The 21,439-nt window shown below is 31.9% G+C and overlaps 2 protein-coding genes across 4 annotated transcripts; both read right to left on the minus strand.

The window, feature by feature from the left end:
- Window positions 1-1,932: 1,932 nt before the first annotated feature.
- LOC101505195 (ABC transporter C family member 5-like) lies at window positions 1,933-10,176 on the minus strand. The gene is made up of 12 exons (XM_012713926.3): window positions 9,680-10,176; window positions 7,295-9,510; window positions 6,670-6,990; window positions 6,505-6,591; window positions 5,198-5,893; window positions 4,954-5,118; window positions 4,122-4,416; window positions 3,569-3,783; window positions 3,183-3,488; window positions 3,008-3,071; window positions 2,656-2,895; window positions 1,933-2,545 (listed from the first exon to the last, which is right to left on the minus strand). The coding sequence occupies exons 2-12, from the start codon at window positions 9,389-9,391 to the stop codon at window positions 2,433-2,435; spliced, it is 4,599 nt and encodes a 1,532-aa protein (XP_012569380.1). The 5' UTR covers window positions 9,392-9,510; window positions 9,680-10,176; the 3' UTR covers window positions 1,933-2,432.
- A 4,361-nt stretch (window positions 10,177-14,537) lies between these two features.
- LOC101505513 (tyrosine decarboxylase 2) lies at window positions 14,538-20,698 on the minus strand. Of its 3 annotated transcripts, XM_004493779.4 has the most exons (13): window positions 20,419-20,698; window positions 20,161-20,287; window positions 19,867-19,939; window positions 19,195-19,425; window positions 18,830-18,993; window positions 18,300-18,440; window positions 17,703-17,762; window positions 16,925-17,089; window positions 16,751-16,807; window positions 16,315-16,379; window positions 15,613-15,736; window positions 15,066-15,203; window positions 14,538-14,975 (listed from the first exon to the last, which is right to left on the minus strand). In XM_004493779.4, coding segments are annotated over exons 1-13 (1,470 nt in total). In that variant the 5' UTR covers window positions 20,421-20,698; the 3' UTR covers window positions 14,538-14,852. The 3 variants fall into 3 exon arrangements, with proteins under 3 accessions (XP_004493836.1, XP_012569349.1, XP_012569348.1); XM_012713895.3 differs by lacking the exon at window positions 20,419-20,698 and having other exon boundaries at window positions 19,195-19,417; window positions 20,161-20,210; XM_012713894.3 differs by lacking the exons at window positions 19,867-19,939; window positions 20,419-20,698.
- Window positions 20,699-21,439: the final 741 nt, after the last annotated feature.

Consider the following 21,439-nt stretch of genomic DNA (forward strand, 5'->3'; position numbering starts at 1 on the left):
CCAAATTGAAATAAAAAGGTAAAATGCACTAGTTTTAAAGAGATTCGCAGCGGTTCTATATATATATATATATATATATATATATATATATTTTACTTTAAAGAGATCGTATCCTTTCATGTGACTATATTAAAAATGATTTTTTTTTTGCAGTAGGAAGTCGCATATTCGAGATGCGACCATCTATAATATTTTTATTTATTTATTTATTTATTTATTTTTAACTTTTCTGCAGTAGGATGCTATAGATTGTCGCATTCGGGATGCGACCTCCTACTACAAAACAAAAAAAAAACAAAAAAAAACATCTTTCAATAGTTGTAGGGCAAGGATGCGACCTCCTGAAGGTCAAAAAAGGTAGGACATTTTAGTATATAAATCTTAATGTATGGTATATTAGTTAGTTTTTTAAAAAGAAAAAGGGGATATACATCCAAAAATTCTTATTTTTCAATCCCAAATTTATGTTAAAAATATCCATACAATAACAGTATTTATATTTATGTCGTTCTCCAATATACTTTCAAACAAAAACACAATTTTTTATGTGAAAGTATACTTCTGAAAATAAGATTTTTTTTAAAAAATGTGAGGTGGAAAAGAGCTATCAATTTGTTATTAGAGAACAAATAAATAAGTGTACAACTTTTCCCACCTCAAAAGCACATTGGAAGTACACATCCAAGAAAAAGAATACAATTAGTGTGCTGTTTAGATGTGTATTTATGAACGTAAATACAAGTTTTACCTTGTAAATGTGTGTATTTTCAGAATCTTATGTGATTTCTTAGAAACATGGAGATAGAAAATTTGGGTCACAAATAAATAATGTAAATAGAAGAGTTTTTAAATTAATACATGTTTCTTTGTAGTTCAATTTAATTCTTTTAGAGTGATAATCACTTGCGAACAATCATTTAGATATAAAATAAAACAAGATATCTCAATTGCTAATAAAAAAATCAAATTTTAATTTGTCATACATAATAAGCATAAGCACGCAATATTAATTGTTGAATTTTGCATTAATAGTTGAAATTTCACTCCTCACTATAAGATGACAACGTATGAATCTTCCAATTCAATCAAAACACATGAAATGTGGTGTGGGGACAGTTTGTGTATCCATGATGGATACTCATGGGACATGATAGGATACATGTCACATTGCTTCTTCCATGTTTTTTTCTTCTTCTTGATGTTTTAACACTTGTTAAATTATTGTCTTTATGTGTATGGAATAACTAAAGCTGACTTTTGAACCCTAGTGTTACTGTTTTATTGCTTTTCTTGATATTTTTTCCTTCCAATGACTATATGTAGTGATTTACCTCACTTAATGAAGATTTGATTATTCTTGTTGTTTTGAAGCTCTATATGAGTAGTTTCTCAAAGCCAACTCATTAGTTTATAAACATACATTTTGACTTATCGCGTCTTAATACAATTTTACTATGAAAATATAGAAGTCATCTCACTCATTTTTAAAAACTACAATATGTAGCTTTTTATCCAACATAATTTTTCATCATGATTTCAAAATTTTCCAAACAACCACTAAGACTTTCTTTTACATTTAAGCTTGCACTATTTAATTCTAGTAAAAGTATAAACTTGACCCCAAAAATATCAGTTGAACATAGTAGATAGAATGTTAAATAAGGTAGGACAGTATATAATTGACCTCACAGTGAATCTTCCCTTTCTTGGACCCTACCACTGGGAGTTTTATAACACTAGCTGCATTAAATTAAATCTACCAATAGGCCATTCACCCATTTACTGGATTCTGCCATGCATATCCTTACGAGTATGGCCCCAATTAATAACCATTCTTTTGGGTAGGCCAATGAGCCTTTACTATTATATCAACAACTTTCACCTTCTATCCATCTCAACCACATAATGAAAGATACTGTACACAACAGTTAATTACACTTCATAAAAAAATTGAAAATTAAATAACTCTGTAAAGGATAAAAGTTAACCAATCTATTTGATCTGAGGTTGCAATGACTTAACTTTCTCTACAAGAAATTATGGAATACACAAGAAAGTTTTAACTCTACACTTTTTTGACTAAGCAAAATCCTAGTGCCTCTCATTCTACAAACTACTTTATTGCACATCATTGAACCCAATTCAGACCCCTATACTTGCTTTCCTGTAATCACAGATCATTCTTATTCTGTTACAAAGCATGCTAACCATGCATGATTTCCTCAAATCTGTTCAAAGGGAAAATATCAAACTAGTTTTCTCCTATTGGTTCAATCGCCTCTTTCTCTTCTTTTTATTCTTTTTTCTATCTTGGTCTATGCATGTGCCGAATGCAAGGGAGGGATCACCTACTGTTTGGACTTCTGAAATGTCTTCTAGCACTGGCCACTGCCCACTACTAACTTCGAAAGTTTCTAGACATTCTATCTCATCTAAAATTCTGGTATACCACTTGACCGCGACGAATACTCAGTCACCAACTTTAGAAACATCGATGACTTGTCCTCTAATAGTCGTAAAGGAGTGTCAAACTCCGCAACTTGACCTGCAAAGACATTACAAAATAATCTTCATAAGTATAAATTAATGAACCATAATGCAAACCGATGATAAAAAGACAGAAAGAAGAATAAGATAAACTAGTACTATACACACCATCACTGAGCACCAGAACTTGATCGCTGTCAATGACAGTTGGAATACGATGCGCAATGGTGAGCACAGTGCAGTCTTTGAACTCTGTTCGAATAATCTTTTGGATGAGATTATCAGTAGCAGTATCGACGGATGCTGTTGCTTCATCAAGTACAAGTATTTTCGACTGCTTCAGTAGAGCTCGGCCAAGAGAAACAAGTTGCCGCTGTCCTACACTCCAATTGTCTCCATTTTCTATAACTGCAGGTTCAAAGATACGCGTTAGGATGCCTACTTATGACTCCAATTTTCCTTTTAAGGGGTGTGGAAGGAAGCATGTTGTCTATTTTGCAAAAAAATTATGGCTGCCTACCGGGTGTATCAAGCTTTTGTCCTTTCTCGCGGATGATCTCTCCAAGTTGAGATTTATCTAGTGCCTGCGAAATATTAAAACCAACAATTACACAGTGGCTGTGCATAACCTTCTATAAATAAACATAATGATGCAAAACCTCTTTCAAAAATGCATATACATAAGTAATACTAACCTCCCAAATGTCTTTATCTGTGTGCTCCTCAAGAGGATCAAGATTTCCTCGAATGGTCCCTTCAAATAAGGTTGGATCCTGCGGTATGATACTTAGACGGCTTCGGAGGTCATGAAGACCAATCTCTAAAATATTGATGTTGTCTATGTGGATACTTCCATCTGCTGGTTCTATCAATCGAAATAATGCTTGAATCAAAGTAGATTTGCCACTGCCAGTGCGTCCAACTATTCCTATATTCTTCCCACCAGGAAATGTGCATGATATTCCATGAAGCACCAAAGGAAGATTTTCTTTGTAACGGACCTTCAGGAGAAACGTAGTTAGGTAAGAGAATGGATATAAAACTTCAAAATGAAAATATAAATATGAAGTTGTATCGGTACCTTCAAATCAGTTATTTCGATTGTCCCATGTTCAGGCCATGAGGATGGAGGGCGAGAATCTTCAATAATTGCTGGTGCTTCACTAGGAATTTGGCTGTACTGATAAATTCTTTCGATAGATATAATTTTATTTTCAAGTTTGCAAAAGCTAAGTATCCACCGTGATAAGCGAGCATTTAAATTCAGACCATATGTAACAGCAAGTCCGGCCATGCCTATACAGAAAAAGTAATAGTAATAAGCAACAAAATATTGTCTTATTATTTTATTCTGCATCATGTGCAACAATCTCTTGCGAAAATAAAACTAGAATACCTTTTGTTATACAAGATAGAACTAACAGAACAATAAATGTGTTCTGTTCTGTTCTATGTTTAATATGTGTTTTAAAAGTGGAAAACCATGTAAAAAAAGTGGTAAATTTTTTAGTCCACCGGAGAGAACAAAATAGAACTTGCTATTCCGTTCCGCCATGTCTGTGCCAAAACACTACCTAACTTCTAGTAATACTACATAATTGCAAACTAAGTTTTTAGAAATAAAAAGTACTTACTGGGGTCAATACTTCCTTGGGGAAAGCTAACAAGCAAAACCATGCAGAAAGCAAATACGAAGGTGGACAGTAACTCCATGCGCAGACAGAGCCACTCAATAGCAGCAAGACTGCAGAAGAACGGTCGTGCAAAACAATCCAGAAGATAAAGGTTCCGCTTCATGAACCTTTTTTCTTGTCCAAAACCCCTGATGGTGGATGCTCCAGCAATTGATTCACCAAAAAGATTTATAATCGGTGATTTCTGGATGCTTACAATACGGACCAGTTCCCTCGATGAAGACATGTAGTATTTCTGCAATGGAATTGGTTATTATTAGAATAATTCACAAAATGAAAACACGGGGAGATTTTGGAGGGGAGGGGAGGGGAACAAAACAAGTTAAAAACCATTTATATTTTCTCTCCTCCCAGTGAACCAAACTCAAAACCGTTTAAAATTTCTCCCCTCTTTTGAACCAAACATGTCTCTACTTTTCTCTTTTCCTCTCCATTAAAATCCCCCTCCTCCCCTCCCTTTCGTTGAACCAAACAGACCCTAAGTGTCTGTTTGGGAGTTGGGTTTTGGAAGGAAAGGGAGGGGAAGACATATTATTTATTTATAAATTAAACAAATTATAAAATGTTTCTCAATCGAGTAAAAGAGTAATTGGAATACTATATGATCATCTATCATTTCATTCTTTCAAATTTTAAAATATCAAATATATGTTAAGATATAGACTTAGCCCTCCAAAACCCTTCGAGAACTCAACTGCCAAACATACCTTAAGTTTTTTTTTGGCAAACAGTTTGAAAGATTCTAAGCTGGAACATGAATATATCTAATTACCTGCATCCACAAACAAGCCATGGCCATTGGGATGACCAAGAGCAAAATTTGCCATGTAACTTCTGTCATTACTCCAACAATACCAATAAGTTGTATTGTTGTTGCAGCAAACCCGCCAAGTCTAAAAGGGATATCAAGATCCACAACACTTTGATCAACTGAAACCTGCAGCGATACAGATGACACGTTACTATTGTCTACACCATACACGGAGAAATACGTAAAAGATATAATAAAAAGTTACCCGGTTCAAGATTCTTCCGGCCGGTGTAGAGTCAAAGAAATACATTGGTGCATGGAAAACACATCTAAGCATCTTCAAAAATAGCTTCTGTGCAGCTGCAAGACCAAATGTAGCCACTAGAACGGCCCTTACAAATATAAACCATGAACTTCCAAAAGCAAGGGCCATGTAAACAAGAAGAAGAACCATTGGAGTTACTTTGGGCTCGTCTCCTTCTGTTTGAGGGTTAGCCCATGCCATCCACCAATTACTAGCAATCTGAAGGAACTGAAACAATGCTTGTGCAATGATGATGAGTGGAATCAATAAACCTTTATATGCCGCTGCCATGTAAGAAAGATACACCTTCATGCTTACTCTACCTCTAACCCTCTCCTCTTCCTGAACAAGCTGTTTTTTCCTCGACCTTTTTGCTTTCTTCTTGTCCTTAATTGCTTTTTGATCGGTAGCTGATGGCCCATCTTGCATTTCCTTTGTCAAACTGTCGATATCGTTCGCAGAACAAATGGATTTCTTACTGGTCATCACAGCTTCCTCCAATGATAAATTTTCGTCTGAATCTTCAGAGGAGTGTGTAGGGATATCCATAGCTTCTATGGCTTCATGGTGAGCTGAAACTAGAGCTTCAAAATCGGTCCCTGCTTGTAAAAGATCATCATATTTTCCTGCCTGTATGATGCAACCTTCCTTGAGAACCTTCAAAAGTGGAAAGATAAAATTTAGAAAGAATCATTTTAACTTCATATGAACTGCACAATCACTCTCTAAGTTACTTAAAAAACAAAAATCTTTGTTCAGTGAAATTCAAACTAAAATTTCATATAACAACATACATTTGTCCAAGGATTCTTCCTAGTCCTCTGAAGTTGTAAAGAAAAATTACACATATGTTGCTTATCAAACAGATTCCAGATCAAAGTTATAAAAAATATAGATTTATTTGAAATTTGAAAAGCAATGAAAGTGTCAGCAATGGTTTTAATTAACACATGATGGCTGGTTGGAAAGAATTATACGTATGAGCTTTCTTGAGACTCTATCAATTTTAAATGGACCTAACAATTCATCAATTTTTCCTACTGATTAATTTTTACATGTGGAAACATCTCTTGCTGATATTCTTATAATTTCATATAAATTGTCAATCTTTAAACTGGTTCTTCTGTGTTGTTTCATAAATGTTTACCAACTCTATCTGCCAAGAAGTAAATATTAGACTCTGAAATGAAGCGTAAGTGTGTAACCATTAACTTTGTCTCTTATTACATAAATGCATGAATGTGCATGAAAAAACCACACAGCCATACCAGTATCAAATCAGCAGCAGGAAGAAATTCAACTTGATGGGTCACAAAAATGACTGTTTTGTTTGCTAGTGCCGTCAATATATACTCCTGCAGTTCCATACCATAGATTAAGCAAATCCAATTCAGTTAAACAGTAACATCAACTCTACGCCAAGGAAAACTAACCCTAAACAACTCTGATCCAGTGTGTGCGTCAACTGCACTGAAGGGATCATCAAGGAGATAAATATCAGCATCTTGGTAGAGTGCCCGGGCAAGCTGTACCCGCTGCTTCTGACCACCACTCAGGTTTATACCTCTATCACCAATAATTGTCTGATCTCCATGTGAAAAAAGTTCTAGATCCTTTTTCAGTGAACAAGCATGAATAACATTCTTGTACTTTGGTTTGTCCATTGGGCTTCCAAAGAGGATATTTTCTTCTATAGTTCCTGATTGTATCCATGCGGATTGAGAGACATAGGCGGCAGAACCGCACACACTCACCTGCAAAATTATCCAATGTGTCTTGTTACAAAAACAAAAGACTAAAGTGCCAATAAACAAAAATAAAAATAATAGAGAAATACGAAATGCACTGCCTGTGTAACCTAGTTTTAGGTTGATGTCCAATGAGATTTTGTCACATCACCCCACTTTTGTAAGTGAATTTTAAAATTAGTGGTATGACATGGTAAAATGGAGGACTCCCATTGGATATCAATGTAAAACTAATTTACACTAACAGTATAAACCCATTAAACTCAAAATAATATATAAGGAATTTAAAAGCTTGAGTACACAAACATACTCCACCAGAAAGCTTAGGAATCTCTCCAAGGATGCAAGAAAGAAAACTTGATTTCCCTGAACCAACCGTACCACAAACAGCTACACGCATCCCTTTTTCAACTTTCATATTGAGATCTGAAAGAGTAGGCCTGGAAGATGAAGGGTCCCAACAGAAGACACTGTCCTTAATTTCTATAGCAATGTTAGAAACGCCTTGTGGCAAGACTATAGTTGCATCTTCCTGCAATTCTTCTTCCAGCAGGAAACAAGATAATCGATCAAGAGAAACTTTTGTCTGAGCCATTGTAGATACCAAGTCTGGAAAATTCCTCAAAGGTTCTTGGAGAATCCTGAAAGTAGCTAGAGCAGAAAGTACACTGCCTGCAGTTAGCTTACTGCCCAACAATATGGAAGTAGCAAAAGTGACAGCTGAAACGAATATAGGTGAGCTCCAGAACATGAAAGTTATGAAAGCCTGAGAATATAGGGCTTTCCTAAGCCACTTGTACTCTACTCCACGCATTTCCTCCAATTTTATTCGATATCTGTCCTCCCAAGCCTGCAGCTTGAGAATCCTCATGTTCCTTAGGCACTCAGATGTTTTTCTCATTCTTTCATCCTTAGCAGCCATTAATTTGTCTTGATATTCTTCTTGGATTTGAGCCACCGGAATGGTGACTACAATGGAAATGATTGTAGCAACAAGTGTAGCAATGGATGCAATTCCAACATTCTTATACAAAATTGCAAGGGCTAGAACAATCTGCAGAGGAAGCATCCACATGTCATGAAGATACCAAGCGTAGTCCCCTACTCTCTGAACATCAATAGCCATGTAGTTAACAATCTCGCCACTCGTGTGACTTTGCTTGGCCAAGCTCGATAGCCTAAGCCCCTTTTGATATACCATCGCTGTTAAAGCAGACCTAACATGCATCCCCAATATGTCCACTCCTAGATACCATTGCCTTGTTGTGAAGGTCTCGACAAGCTTGGCAACAAAGAATATCCCTGCAAGGACATACCCCTCATGAGGGAAAGTCTCTATACCACTCAAGTAATCAACAAAGTAACTTATCATGTATGGACCTACGTACGACACAAGAGTAGTGATGCCAGCAAAAATGGCATTAATAGCTGCCTCCTTCCAGAATGACTTCAGAAGTGTCCAAGCTAATGAAGGCTGTGTCGACGAGTTTTCAGCCTTCATTTTCTCCCAATTAGAATTCAAAACCTTAAAATTTGTTTTGGCTCGATCTTTAGGCGCAACGAGGGGAATGTCCTTAAGCTCAAGTGGTCTCTTTGCACCAATGGAAAGTAATGAGTTAAGCCAAGACAGAGTGGCCAAGCTAAAAACTCCAGCATCTTTATAAGGAGTAACCTTGAGGCACCCCGGTTCTTCGTCTTCTTCTTCACTGACAAGTAATGGCTGTTGATTCTCAGAGTTTCTACAAACTTGTATACCAGTAACACCCCTAATTGCTACAATACACAAAAAGGCAAGAGCAGGGGTAGCAGCGAAATTTGCAAAAACATGAGAATGCCAGTGCTTAGAACCTTCCATCCATAACCCTCTCCCATCAACATATAAACCAAACAAGCAAACAACAAACAACACAAGCCAAGAAACTCGCAACAAAATTGGAAACTTATGAGACACCTTGAATTTGCAATGCAGAGCAATGAAGCACAACACAATCCAAACCAAACCCTGCACAAACGGCACAAAAAGAAGAGACAAATCCACAACCACAAATTCCTCCTTAACCAAACCAACGCCATCAAATCCCAAAACCAAAACTTGCACCAACAAAACATAGAAACAAGACAACACCGACAGATTAAACCATGTCCCTCTTCTAACCTCAAAATTTTCTCCTCCATCAACACTAATACGAATTGAACCAGCATTTCCAACAACAGTATTATCCTTATAAAACCAAAACCTTCCACCAACACACAAAAAAACCTCCCTCAAAAGAAACAAAACAAGAATAGCCAAATTAGTACATATAGCCACAAGTTCCAAAAGTGGCAATCCAAGGATCTCACTGAAAAGGGTATCCCACGATCCTGAAGAAAACAACTTTTGAGCCAAGATTTCATTGAGGGCCATTGTTGTATTGAAGAAAAAGGTGATTCAGAAGAATAATAAGTCGGTGTGGCAAAGAAGAAGGAGTGAGAGAGAGTAACCAAGTGATGTCACCAGAACATTTCACCATGTGGAGTTGGATTCTGCGTGACACATTGCACGTTAAAACAAAGAAAGGTTTTTTCATTCATCACTCTTACTACACACTATTTGCATCATTGTTTATCTAACAACAACACAAAGAGACAAAAACGGTATGCACTAAAAATCAAAAAAAATTACGTAATGATAATAAATAAACAACATACTAACCTGGATTCTTCTTCTTCTTAGAATAGATCATGAGTGTAGCTACTCCAAAAAGTTTCAACCTTTCGACACCGAATAGTACAGCAACAATTATGATGGTGACCCAGATGAGTAGGGTAGGTAAAGATTTAACAACCCTTTTTATATGCACCTATTAAAATAACTTTAATTATAATCAAGATTTTAAATTCATATTGCACTTGCGTCGTGATCTTTCATATTATAAAATATCAATAAACACGACAATTATAGTTTAAAATCATAATTCTTAATGTTGCAATATAGATCGCGGCCGCGACTCAATTAAAACAAAAAATCAAAAATCTTGATGTCGCGACCTACAAGAACTCATTAAAAACCCTCAAATTGAAAATGTGTAACAGAAATGAGAGAGAAAAAGATGAGAGGATGCAGTCTCTCACTTTTACTTTTTCTTATTTTACTTTTTATATTATTTAATCATGTTTTATTGTTACAAAAATTACTTCTGTTTTAGTAAGGTAAGATAAACCATAAAAGATGGATCGAATTGCCCATTTTGTGCTTTAATAGAATAATAATTTTGTAACGTTTGTAGCTTACCACATACAATATATGAAGGAAGGGACTTCATCCACTTACCATATGGAAATATATCATTTACAATTATTGTTTAAGTAGTTATTAATTTCAATCATCTAATCTTAATTAATAGTTAAAATCATTTTTATCGAGGTGTGATTTCAATTATTAGATAAAGTTAACGGTTGAGATTTTCTATTATGTATAATTACGAGAATTTGGATCTATAATTTATAGAGCTAAACATATACCGGAAGTAACGGAGAGAGAGAAGTGGAGAATTTTTATTTTCAATAAGAATTTGTTTTTTCATTTTTATTACATGTTGATGCATCTATATATTGTTAGTATAATATAATGTAGATTATAAAGCATGTTTGTTCCATGTGTGCGTGATATAGATCTCATTATGGTCCACGAATAAATATATTAGATTATAAGTGGACTTGTCTATTATTTATTTATTCAATAATGCTTTTATCAAAGAGAAAGCATCTAGTACTTTATAGTATTGAGATTTTAGGCACTATGATTTTTATGAAAAGGATAGGGTGTTTTGTCTGTTTACACTTTACAGTGTGTCTTTGTATAGGTACGTAGCATTGGTAGTGGGAGATGAATCAGACCATATATAAAGTCATGAGGAATGTGAATGTGATGCCATTTTTCCATATCTATAATTACAATATTTTTAGGATTTGAAACTCTCCCAAACATGTTTGTTAAAATGGAGCATTCAGAACCACATCTTATCAAAATAATGTACACGTACATTAATTATACAGTGACTAAAGGCTACTCAAAAACATGTTATTAAAAAATAGGTTACTTAAAAAAAATGGAATCAAACAGGTTAATTAAAAATATATAAACAAACAAAACGTAGCAATCAGATGCTAAAATTAAGATTAAGAAATGAGAGTAATTTCTATTGAACGGTCAATTTTATTTTGAATAAAAAATTGATGAATCGGCTACCCCACTTTATCTTCTACTTTGGCTCTTTCTAATTAATACTAGATCGAACATAATTTGAAAATCACACGAAAAGATTGAAAAACTAGTTTCCTTGGAAAGATTTTTTAGCTAGGGGGATAAATATATTACAACAACCTCACATACATAAGTTGTTAGATTTTATATTCAAATTAAGAAATAATAATAAAAAATATAATATTTAATCTACCAATTTCGACATAATATTTGTTAACGAATTAAATTTTTAAAAAATAAATATATCAATTTTGGTTAGGACGATATATTATATAAATATATATATATATATATATATATATATGGTGAATTGTATACTACTTTGTAATTTTATACTATAAGAAAATAGGTGCCAAGAATATATTTTTGCTTATATAAATATAAACATTGGACGAAGTTCTGTCGAACATGTGGCTGTATGTAAATTGACTTTTGTGGAATTTTGAATCATGTGTTAAATATTTTTTTAGTCTCACAATTTTTTTTAAATTTTTTTTCAATTTTTTCTGAAATAAAGTATGAGTAATTGATCTTTAAATTTTTATTTTTGAAATATATTTTTGTAAATATGTTTAAATATTGTACAAATATTTTAAGATGAATTAAATATTAATATTTTAAATATAAAAAAAAAATAAATTTAAAAATTGAATTTTGAGTTTATTTTTTGTTGATGAACTTTTTATAATGTTGAAAACATATGTTTGAAAAAAAAATTAAAAATATATATCAACTTAGTAACATAAACTAAAATTACATATTATGTTTTTTTGTTGTGATTAAAAATTATATTTTTATTTAATAGAGATTAAATTTAAAATTTAAAATTTTATAAAAATTAAAAATGTATTTAATCTTTGACTTAATCGACATATAACGTGGACCATTTGCATGCGGAGAACTTAAATTTTTAGAGGAGAATTAGTTTCTGATATATAATATAACAATTGAAAATTCAAAAGTGTGAGAAATGAAATTTTATACTAATGAAAAATGGATAAGAATATAATTTATCGGTTTAATGAAATTCTGTCCTATTTTTTGTCCTTCTTCGTCGTCTAACATATTGGCAACCTCAGAATAGAGTTATATAGGTAAGGAAAACAAAATTATTAGCAAATACAAACATGACATATTTGGAATTGAGTTTCAATTTGGTTTCTTCATATGTATTCGGATACTCTTCACACTATTAATTAGTAAGTAGTATTGTTTTACTCATAACAAGTAAGCAGTTCAAACAAATAAATTAATACATGATATTATGTTAATATACATTCAAACAAATAATATACATGATATTGTATATTATTATACATTTTATTTCAGGAAAAAAAAACATTAAGACCATATATAGTAATTATATAAAGTAACAAACTCTTCTCATATTTTTCTATCAAATATTCAAAAAATATTAATAAATTAAAGCATCGTCAATCTAACTTTTTTGATAAAAATAATTCGTCTATTTAATACTACATTTTTAAAATAAAAAAAAATAAAAAAACGTCTATTCAATACTATGACTTCGTTCCATTATGAGTATCATAATAGGATATTTTTCATAATTAAAGAGAAATAATAAAATAATATTTTTTGACAAGTTTCTTTTTTTTAAATTAACTTTATTAAGCACGGATGTATTCACTGTTATCACAGACAATGTATTTACATAGTATTATTTTCCTAAAAGAAATTAGATAGTATCATTGAAAAGATTAATTGATTAATACTAACAACATACATGTATATTCCCTTCATTCTACAATATAAGTCATTAATTTTTTTATGTGAAAATATAAAAACAGAAGACAAACTTTAATGTAAATGAAAAGATGAGTCACAATATTGAATGACACTTTTGAAAATTGCATACAATTTAAAAATAAATAATTATTACTATTTTATTTATTTTTTTATGATTTTTTTAGTTATTTTTATGTACACTAAAAAATATAACCCAATGAATTGGATATAAAAGAAGTTAAATTTTTTCAACATGGTGAATCTAAATTTAAATCTTTTTTAAAAGAAGTGTTTATATTTGATATCAATATCGGATGTATGTTTATTGATATGGGGGCAAGAGCCATCACAAAGAAAAAAAAACACATTTAAATATAAATGTCTAATAATTTTTAAATAAAATACAAGTCGAAAAATTATAAAAGACTAATTACAATTTTAATCATATTTCTTCTAATTGGTACTAATATTTATCATTTGTAAATGAATAACTATTTCAACTATTACAGTTGAATTTAGTGAAAGAGACAAAAATCTCACAACTAGAATACAAAGAACTCCAATGAAAAAAAGCTATAAAAAAAAATTGTAGCAAAATTTTTATCATACGTCTTTCTAATTTTGTCAAGTCATTTTTAATATGACACATTTATTACAATGATACAAAATATATCAAATCTTAGAAAAGAAAAAACGTCCTAATAATTATACTATTTTGGGGGTGCTTTAGTGTAGTAAAATTTTAATTTGTAAAAACTTAGAATATTTTTTTTATAAAAATATTATAAATTATTTTCCTACTTTTATTGTAAAAATATTATATATCTGTTATTATTTAGTGTCCGAAAAAACTCGATGTAATTTGTACTAATTTAAACATGTTTTTTTTAGTAAAAGAATATTTCAAAAGTGATAAAGTAGTTTGCATTTAATATAAAGGGAAAAAAATTTATTTTCTTAGGGTAAAGATTAAATGGGGAGATATAAAGTAAAATTTTCCAAAACAAAAGAAGGGTAAATAATTTTTTATTACATGTTATACCATTTTTTTTAATGAAATCACATGTTATACCATTGTATCTAGCTGTTCACGTAGATTTTGTTCGGTTTTAGTAAATTTTAATTTGTTTATTAAAAAGTAAAACATGAGTAAAAAAATTAAAAGATAAACCTGCCATAATATATATTTTGCAAGTATCTAAAATACACGGTGTATCGCATTGTGTTCAATTATTTAATGAACATGCACTGTTGCTAACTATTTTATAATAAAAGTTACAATTCGATGGAATGATAAAATCAATTACCTCTATTAATTATTAGTATAAAATTGGTTTATACTACCATGCATAGTTATTTTTCACTACTTTTAATCAACATGTCAACTGTTCTTATTCATCCGACCATCATTCATAGCCTAATTTATGATTCTAACCGTCACCTTGTGTTTCACTAAAAAAAACAAAATAATAAATACTTACGAACATATTATAACACACAAAAATCAACTTATTAAATTATTTAAAATCGAATAATCAATATTTTTAAGAACATATTATAATACACAAAAATCAACTTCATTAATTATTTAAAATCAAATAATCAATATTTACTAACTTAATGGATTGTGCTCAATTTGATTATTAGCAATGCTTTGAATCTCTGGCCACAAGGAACTCATAATTGATTATTCCTAAAATCACTCATTAATTTATGGTATAGACTTTATACCCTCCCCTATAAAAGAAGCGTCATTTGATTAGATTAAACATGCTCTGAGTTCTATAATATTTTCTACACAAATGAATGCAGACATTTGAAACTGAGGATGCCTCAAAAAGCAATGGTAGATGCTGCAAGAGCAGATTCATCCATCCTATGAACTCACTAATAGAGCAGTGGCTTTTTCTTGCAAAATCTGCCATGCTACATTGACATGCCTCACTTCTGTCAATGGTGCTCCTACTGCAAAACGTAAAATGAACTCACCTGCTAGAACCTGCACAATTTTTTTTTTATCAAGGTGAAGAACATATTACATAGGTAATAAGCAGAACAAAACCTTGAACTGAAGTTAATTTATGCATACCGTGTGTGTTATGAAAATACTTCCCGTTGCATTTACTGAGTCAAGTAGATCATGATTCAGTTTATTGCCATTATCTTCAGAGTTTGGGGGAGGCAAAAGCCGAAAACAAACTAAAGAGAATGTTCGAGGCGCAGCAAGCTGTGTACATAATTTCGTTAGAACAACTGTGGTTCAAAAGAAAACAGAAACAAAAACACGCAAATAAAGACAATTGTGTCTACTTCTCCAAATGCAGAGCGGCTGCGGTTCTTATCTATTAATTTCAAGCTTAAGATTTACAGTGTACAACTTACGTTTAAATACTACCACCTAGTTTTCAAGATTACCTTTGCCCACTTATCACTAAATGTGAGCCAAACCCAACAAACTTGTTGCAATATTTTCATGACATATACATAGAATTAAATACAGTAAATAATTAAGATAAGACATGCATTATTTATCAATGCATGTTTTGACTTCAATACAAATTGGTTAGAGCAAAATTCTAATACAAGGTTACAGTTGTACATATGCATTATGCAATTTGTCCTAGAAGGAAAAATACCTTGAATCTTGTGTCTTGACCAACAAGCTCCTCAAAATAAGCAGCCATTGCAATGTGGTTCCTTATGTGAGTTTGCAGGCCTTCCAATCCATAGAGTCGCAACACCATCCACAATTTTAATGATCTAGAACCCATGTAGGTTAACCGGTGAGGTTACAATACATGTGCTGGTAATTATGAATCTTTAATGTGCACTTTTTTATTAGTAAGAGATAGTAATATACTGCCAAGGATTAATAAAGGTCATGACCTTTTTTCAACGGTCAATGTTAGTAATTAGTATTGTTAATATTGTTCGTATTTTGTTGAGAGTGAGAATTGAACCCGTGACCTCCGTATCACTCCACTCTCAAATTCTCTCACTTCAGTCACCAAGTCAGCTATATATCTCCACCTTTGCATTTCTTGTTACCGCATAAAAAAACCAATTGATATATAAATCCACAAAAATCCAAGAAACATTACAAATCATGATCACATCAAAATGGATTAGGAGTCCAATGCAAGAATAATGTTATTTTCTTAGAAAAATGAATAATGCTAATTTATGTATGAGAAGATGCTGACAGGTATTTAAATTCCCTCTCTACAATAATTCTAGTTGTCAGAAGGAGAGAGATTTCAACACCACATAAAAACATGTATATATGTAAATAGAAAGCAAAGGCACAAGTTTCTACAGAAAAAATTCCGAAGACACACCTAAAGCGACGCCCAAGAGGAATTTGCCAATCTTTGTAATCTATGACCAAGTTTCCTTGAGAGGCCTGCAAATTCAATATCATAAGCACACATAATAACAATATTTTGTACTCTATTTATTATACAAAATTATTTATCATTTCATTTCCTTCAGAGCATAATACTCCTTTGTCTTGGACACTGAGCGAATAACTGAATAACCATTCACATGTTTCAAATTTCTTTAAGTTGAAAGAACCAACATATAAATTTAATGTGAAACTCAAATACCTTAACATCCTCGACAATGGAATCTGGTTTAACGGCAACAAAAGAAAGCAAACAACAAAATAAACACTCCACACTCACATTAAAAACACTAGAGCAATTCAAAAGCTTGAAAACCTCTCACAGCAGAACTACAATACAAACTACAAGCATGCAGATAGAAACCTACCTTATTTTTCAGAAATTCAGGATTTGTAGACAGTGAGTCAATCAGAGCAGTCCTGTCCTGTATCAACTCATCATCAATTTTACTTATACGCATTCGTGTTTATAAAGTAAAGAGAAATATTATAAAATAAGTCTCATAAGTGACAGAGAAAGAGTATTATATTATTATGAATACCTTAACCCAAAGTAGTGAACAGTCAAAGTTAGTAAGGAACCATTTATGCGCATTCATGTTAAATGAATCTACTTCATCAACCCCATCAATGAAGTGGCGGTACTCTGGACATATACAAGCACTTCCAGCATAAGCAGCATCCACATGAAACCAGATTTTGTTGGCCTACCAAGAAGACACACATAACCAAGAATTATCATATTGTATCACTCTCCAAGATGCACTCAAAAAACATATCAATCTTATGTTGGTCATTTCATAAGCAATCTTGCAAAAGCTTAACTGTTAGACAAGATATGGCTTAGTCTAAAAGTTGGCAAATCCATGTCTATAACTTCTATTTTTTATACTCCATAGGAATTGTTATCACCTTGAGTTTCTAACTTACTGGATAGTCATTTCTAATTTTCTTCTATCTAACTGTCTTCCTAGTTCCTTGTGAGTCATACTTTTCTTTTAACTATTTGGACTTTGGCATTAGTATCTATCAGAAATATAAGAATCGAGAGAAAAAGGAGAAACCATAGCTTGAGAGCTCAATTGAGAAAACTTAAATAAAATTTTATTTGATAAAAATAAACGATGATACTCCTATTTATAATAGTTAGTGAACACTAACATTCTAACTGCTTTCTCTAACTAACTCTAATTGTAACTAACTAACTACTCTGACTAACTCTAATAATAACTACCCATTGCTATTCTTAAGAGTATCCTCACTAGAATCATCGATTGTTATACTAGTAAGTTTTATCATCAATTAAATCAAATTTATTACCCTAGTGACTTTCGCCAATGCAGGTAGAGGATCAACAGCTGTTGATGAAGTAGTACCAACCTGCATGTATAAATGTAGTGTATGCAGTCAATGCGAAAACTCAATAGACACCTCAACTTGAAGTAAATATTAAAATACATTTCCATTCATCAATAAGAATTACACAATGAACATTAGTACCGACCGTAGAGTTTCGGTTGGTAAAATTTCCCATGTTTATCTTCCCTTTAGTATAATTCAACACAAAATCTCTTTGCATGCACAATTTAAGATCTAAAAGAGTATAATTTAGTGAGACTAAGGTTGATGTTACTGAACCAAACAATGAAGAAACAAAGCTCCTACAACAAAAACAAGATACTAGTAAGATAAAAACTAATAGAAGAAAAATATTGGACCCAATGATCGGATGAGTTGAGCTCTTTTTAATTTGCACACCAACATACTAGTAAGATAAAAATTAAAAGAAGAAAAATATTGGATGTAAAGAGAATTCACATGCACACACACACACAGAGAAAGCTGGACAATTATGTAATGCATTTGCATTGCAAAGTAATTTTTTACTAACTGATATCAGAAAGATTTAATTCTTACATTAGCACATAAGAAGAAGGGTATAAGACCACTGGCAATGTCATTTGAAATTGCTTCAGAAAGTACATCAGGGGATAGTGCAAAATTTGTGGAAGAATCGGTTTTAAGCAACCTGCAAAGCTCTGGATTAAGTCCTCCTATCTGCCAATGAAAAGCAAAAGACCATTATAATTATCTCTTTGATAATAATGCAACCTTCAAAGGATGCAACCAAGCAACAAAAATAAATACACTTTTCCAAAAATTCAAGGTTCAAATCTAAGATTCGTCCCATGAATATAAGACAGCTTGTTTACCACGCATGTCATCTTATGGACGGGGAAGTTTTTATAAAACAATAGTAGATCAGAAAACTAGAATCTAGACATCATACTATCATCTGACAAAACATACTGTAATATACATCCACAAGGTTATCAATAATCCAAATAGTTGACACTTAACAGGGAGAAGAAGCAATAGGGAACTCATATATCATTAAGTATACATGACAAGAAGGCATTTTCAGTTTGAAATGTCACTAACAATACCTGGCAGGCTTTTTGTAAAGCAGAGTGTGTTTGGTCAGATGCATATGTCACAAGCTTAGGAAGGGAACTCCTTCCAACCCTCCTTAGGATTTTGTCACGCGCAGCCAACAAGACAACTAGTACAGCTTCACTTGCTGTTCCCTGTATAACTCCACCCCCTTTCCCTGCAATATAATCACATCCATGATTAACAGGTTTATAATTTACATCACATATCATAGTATATAAGCTTCTACAATAAAAATTTCATATGCCTTTTCGGTTCAAAGTTTTTTATAGTCCAAATTCATTCAAGGTGCAGTCTAATGAAATATGAAGATTTTGTAAACTCATCCAAACTCAGAAATAATCACACAACACCTTACCAGTAGAAAAGAAATCATGAGGCAACTGGAGTGCTTTGGCAAGCCAGTCCAGGACGATTGTTTCAAGTTCAGTTGCTGCAGGAGAAGTTATCCAGCTGAAACCAACAATGTTGAGACCAGCACTAAGCATCTCTCCTAAAAAACCAGCAATGCTACTATTGGAAGGAAAATATGCAAAATAATTAGGGCTTTGCCAATGTGTCACCCCCGGTAGTATCTTTTCCTGTACATCTACAACATGAAACACAAACATTTTAGTCATCTCAACAAAAAAAAAAAAACATATGTGCATGAGAAAAGGAGGGTTAACAATCTCATGCTAGGCTGGGTTTTGAAAAAAGGTCTGCAACCATGAGTTGGGGCATGTTTGGATGAATAATTCAACCAAGGCTTATTTATAAGCTATTGTTACCGTAAAAGGGAAAACATGATCAGATTGTTTTCTTATAAGCTTTAAGTTGTTTATCCTGAAGAGTTTATCAAAATTAGTTGAAAACCGCTTATGAACGCGTTATAATTATAAGTTGTTTCCATAAACTCTATCAAACACTCTGTCAAATGTTTATGTCAATAGATAAATTCAGATTAATTGTTGATAAGTCAATCGAAACACACATCACGATTTTTGATGTGGGTGTAACTAAGTTGAGAAAGGTAATTAAGAAATTTGACCCTTCAAAACATGGTCCAATGACTCAGGGTAAGTAGGAGCAGAATCCGGTAGTAGCTTCCCAAGATAACCTGGCTGCAAAGGGGGAAATATTTAAAGAAGTTGGAAGAGTGTATTGACAAATATTAATTCAAGTGACATTGATAATTATTTTACAATCGAAAAGAGTATTGATTTGAAGTACGCATCTTCTGCCCTTGAAGTTACAATAAACTAGTCGTACCACTGATGTAATGTAATAGTTGTTGGACACACATTAATATTAATTAGTTAGATGAAAGAGAAATGCGACGAACCTGGACTTGGCTGAGAACAGGGAAATTTTCGATGGTTTTGTAGTAATCAGCAATGAAGTCAACCATCTTATGAGCCTGCTCTCTCAGTTGCTCAGCGTCCATTGGCTTCAACCCATTTCCATCTTCCCTGTACAAGTTCAAACATCAACCACATTTGAATGTAACAGATATACCATCATTTCATATCATATCATATCTATATAGTTACTACTAATAATAATAATAATAAGTATTGAATTTGATACAATTGTGACTCACATTTGTTTCTCACTGAAAACTTCGACTTGAGAGAGAGAGAGAGAGAGAGAGAGAGAGAGAGAGAGAGCGGTTGGTTGTTATATTTGAGATTTAAGAAGATGGATTACACTACACACAACAACCGTTCAATCATGATCAGCCCGGCTAATTTGCTTTTCTGATTTCAGGGGAACATTCCAGCTCGGTTCTTCCAAACTATTAATTAGTTCTTCAATATTGCTATCCACACTCCTATTTTTTGCACTCACACCTCAAATTTTTATAAAAACAAAATATAAATGAGAGGTAGAATATCAAGATAGAAAGTATGATCAGGATTGAAGAAGATAGAACGAGATATTAAAGTTAAAAATGTTATAAATAGACAAAAATATTTAAAATATTTTATTTTATAAAAAATTGAGGGATGTAAATAGAAAAATGAAAGTGTGACTAGTAAAATTGTTAGTTGTTTACAATTTTCATTCTAAAACAACTAAATTGTGATGTAAGTAATTAATATTTTATGCATTGTAAATATAATTATTCAATGAAAAATATTATTTCAACTCAAAGTAAGGGTTAATAAAATCACATTAATCACTAAAATATACATCAAATATTTTAGTATAATATAATTTAGTGATAAAATATATCTTTAAAAAATGATTAATTATATTTAAAGCGATTAAAAGAAATGTTTTTAATTTGTTTTAAGAAAAGGTTTATTTTACAAACAAAAAAGTTGTAAAAAAATATGAAAAGTACACCGTGTTAAAAGTTGTGTTTCAATAATACAACTGATATTCAATAATAATATTAATTTATTGTTATTTAAAAAATATTAATTTATTATTATAGAATAATTTAAATATGAGATAAAAATTTATTTACTGTTATAAATTTATTTATTTTTTTAGAAATTTACAAATTTAAAAATTTATTTATTTAAATTTTTTAGTAATTTATTTACAATCATTAATTTTATTTGTAAATTTATTGTAATGAAATAATTCACAAATTTTATTTACAATATTTCATT

This window comes from Cicer arietinum, chromosome 3, assembly GCF_000331145.2.
Source record: "Cicer arietinum cultivar CDC Frontier isolate Library 1 chromosome 3, Cicar.CDCFrontier_v2.0, whole genome shotgun sequence".
NCBI lineage: Eukaryota > Viridiplantae > Streptophyta > Magnoliopsida > Fabales > Fabaceae > Cicer > Cicer arietinum.

Bases quoted from the DNA above. Each gene is read 5' to 3' on its own strand.
- LOC101505195 (XM_012713926.3), bottom strand. From the start codon at position 9,391: ATGGCCCTCAATGAAATCTTGGCTCAAAAGTTGTTTTCTTCAGGATCG. The intron at 6,592-6,669 runs GTTAGTTTTCCT...ATGGAACTGCAG, and splicing joins CTGGATCAGAGTTGTTTAGG to GAGTATATATTGACGGCACT. The intron at 5,894-6,504 runs GTATGGCTGTGT...CCACTTTTGAAG, and splicing joins CTGCTGCTGATTTGATACTG to GTTCTCAAGGAAGGTTGCAT.
- LOC101505513 (XM_004493779.4), bottom strand. The intron at 17,090-17,702 runs GTAATAAATTTG...TCTTCTTGGTAG, and splicing joins CATTGGCGAAAGTCACTAGG to GCCAACAAAATCTGGTTTCA. The intron at 16,808-16,924 runs GTATTCATAATA...GAGTTGATACAG, and splicing joins GTTCACTACTTTGGGTTAAG to GACAGGACTGCTCTGATTGA.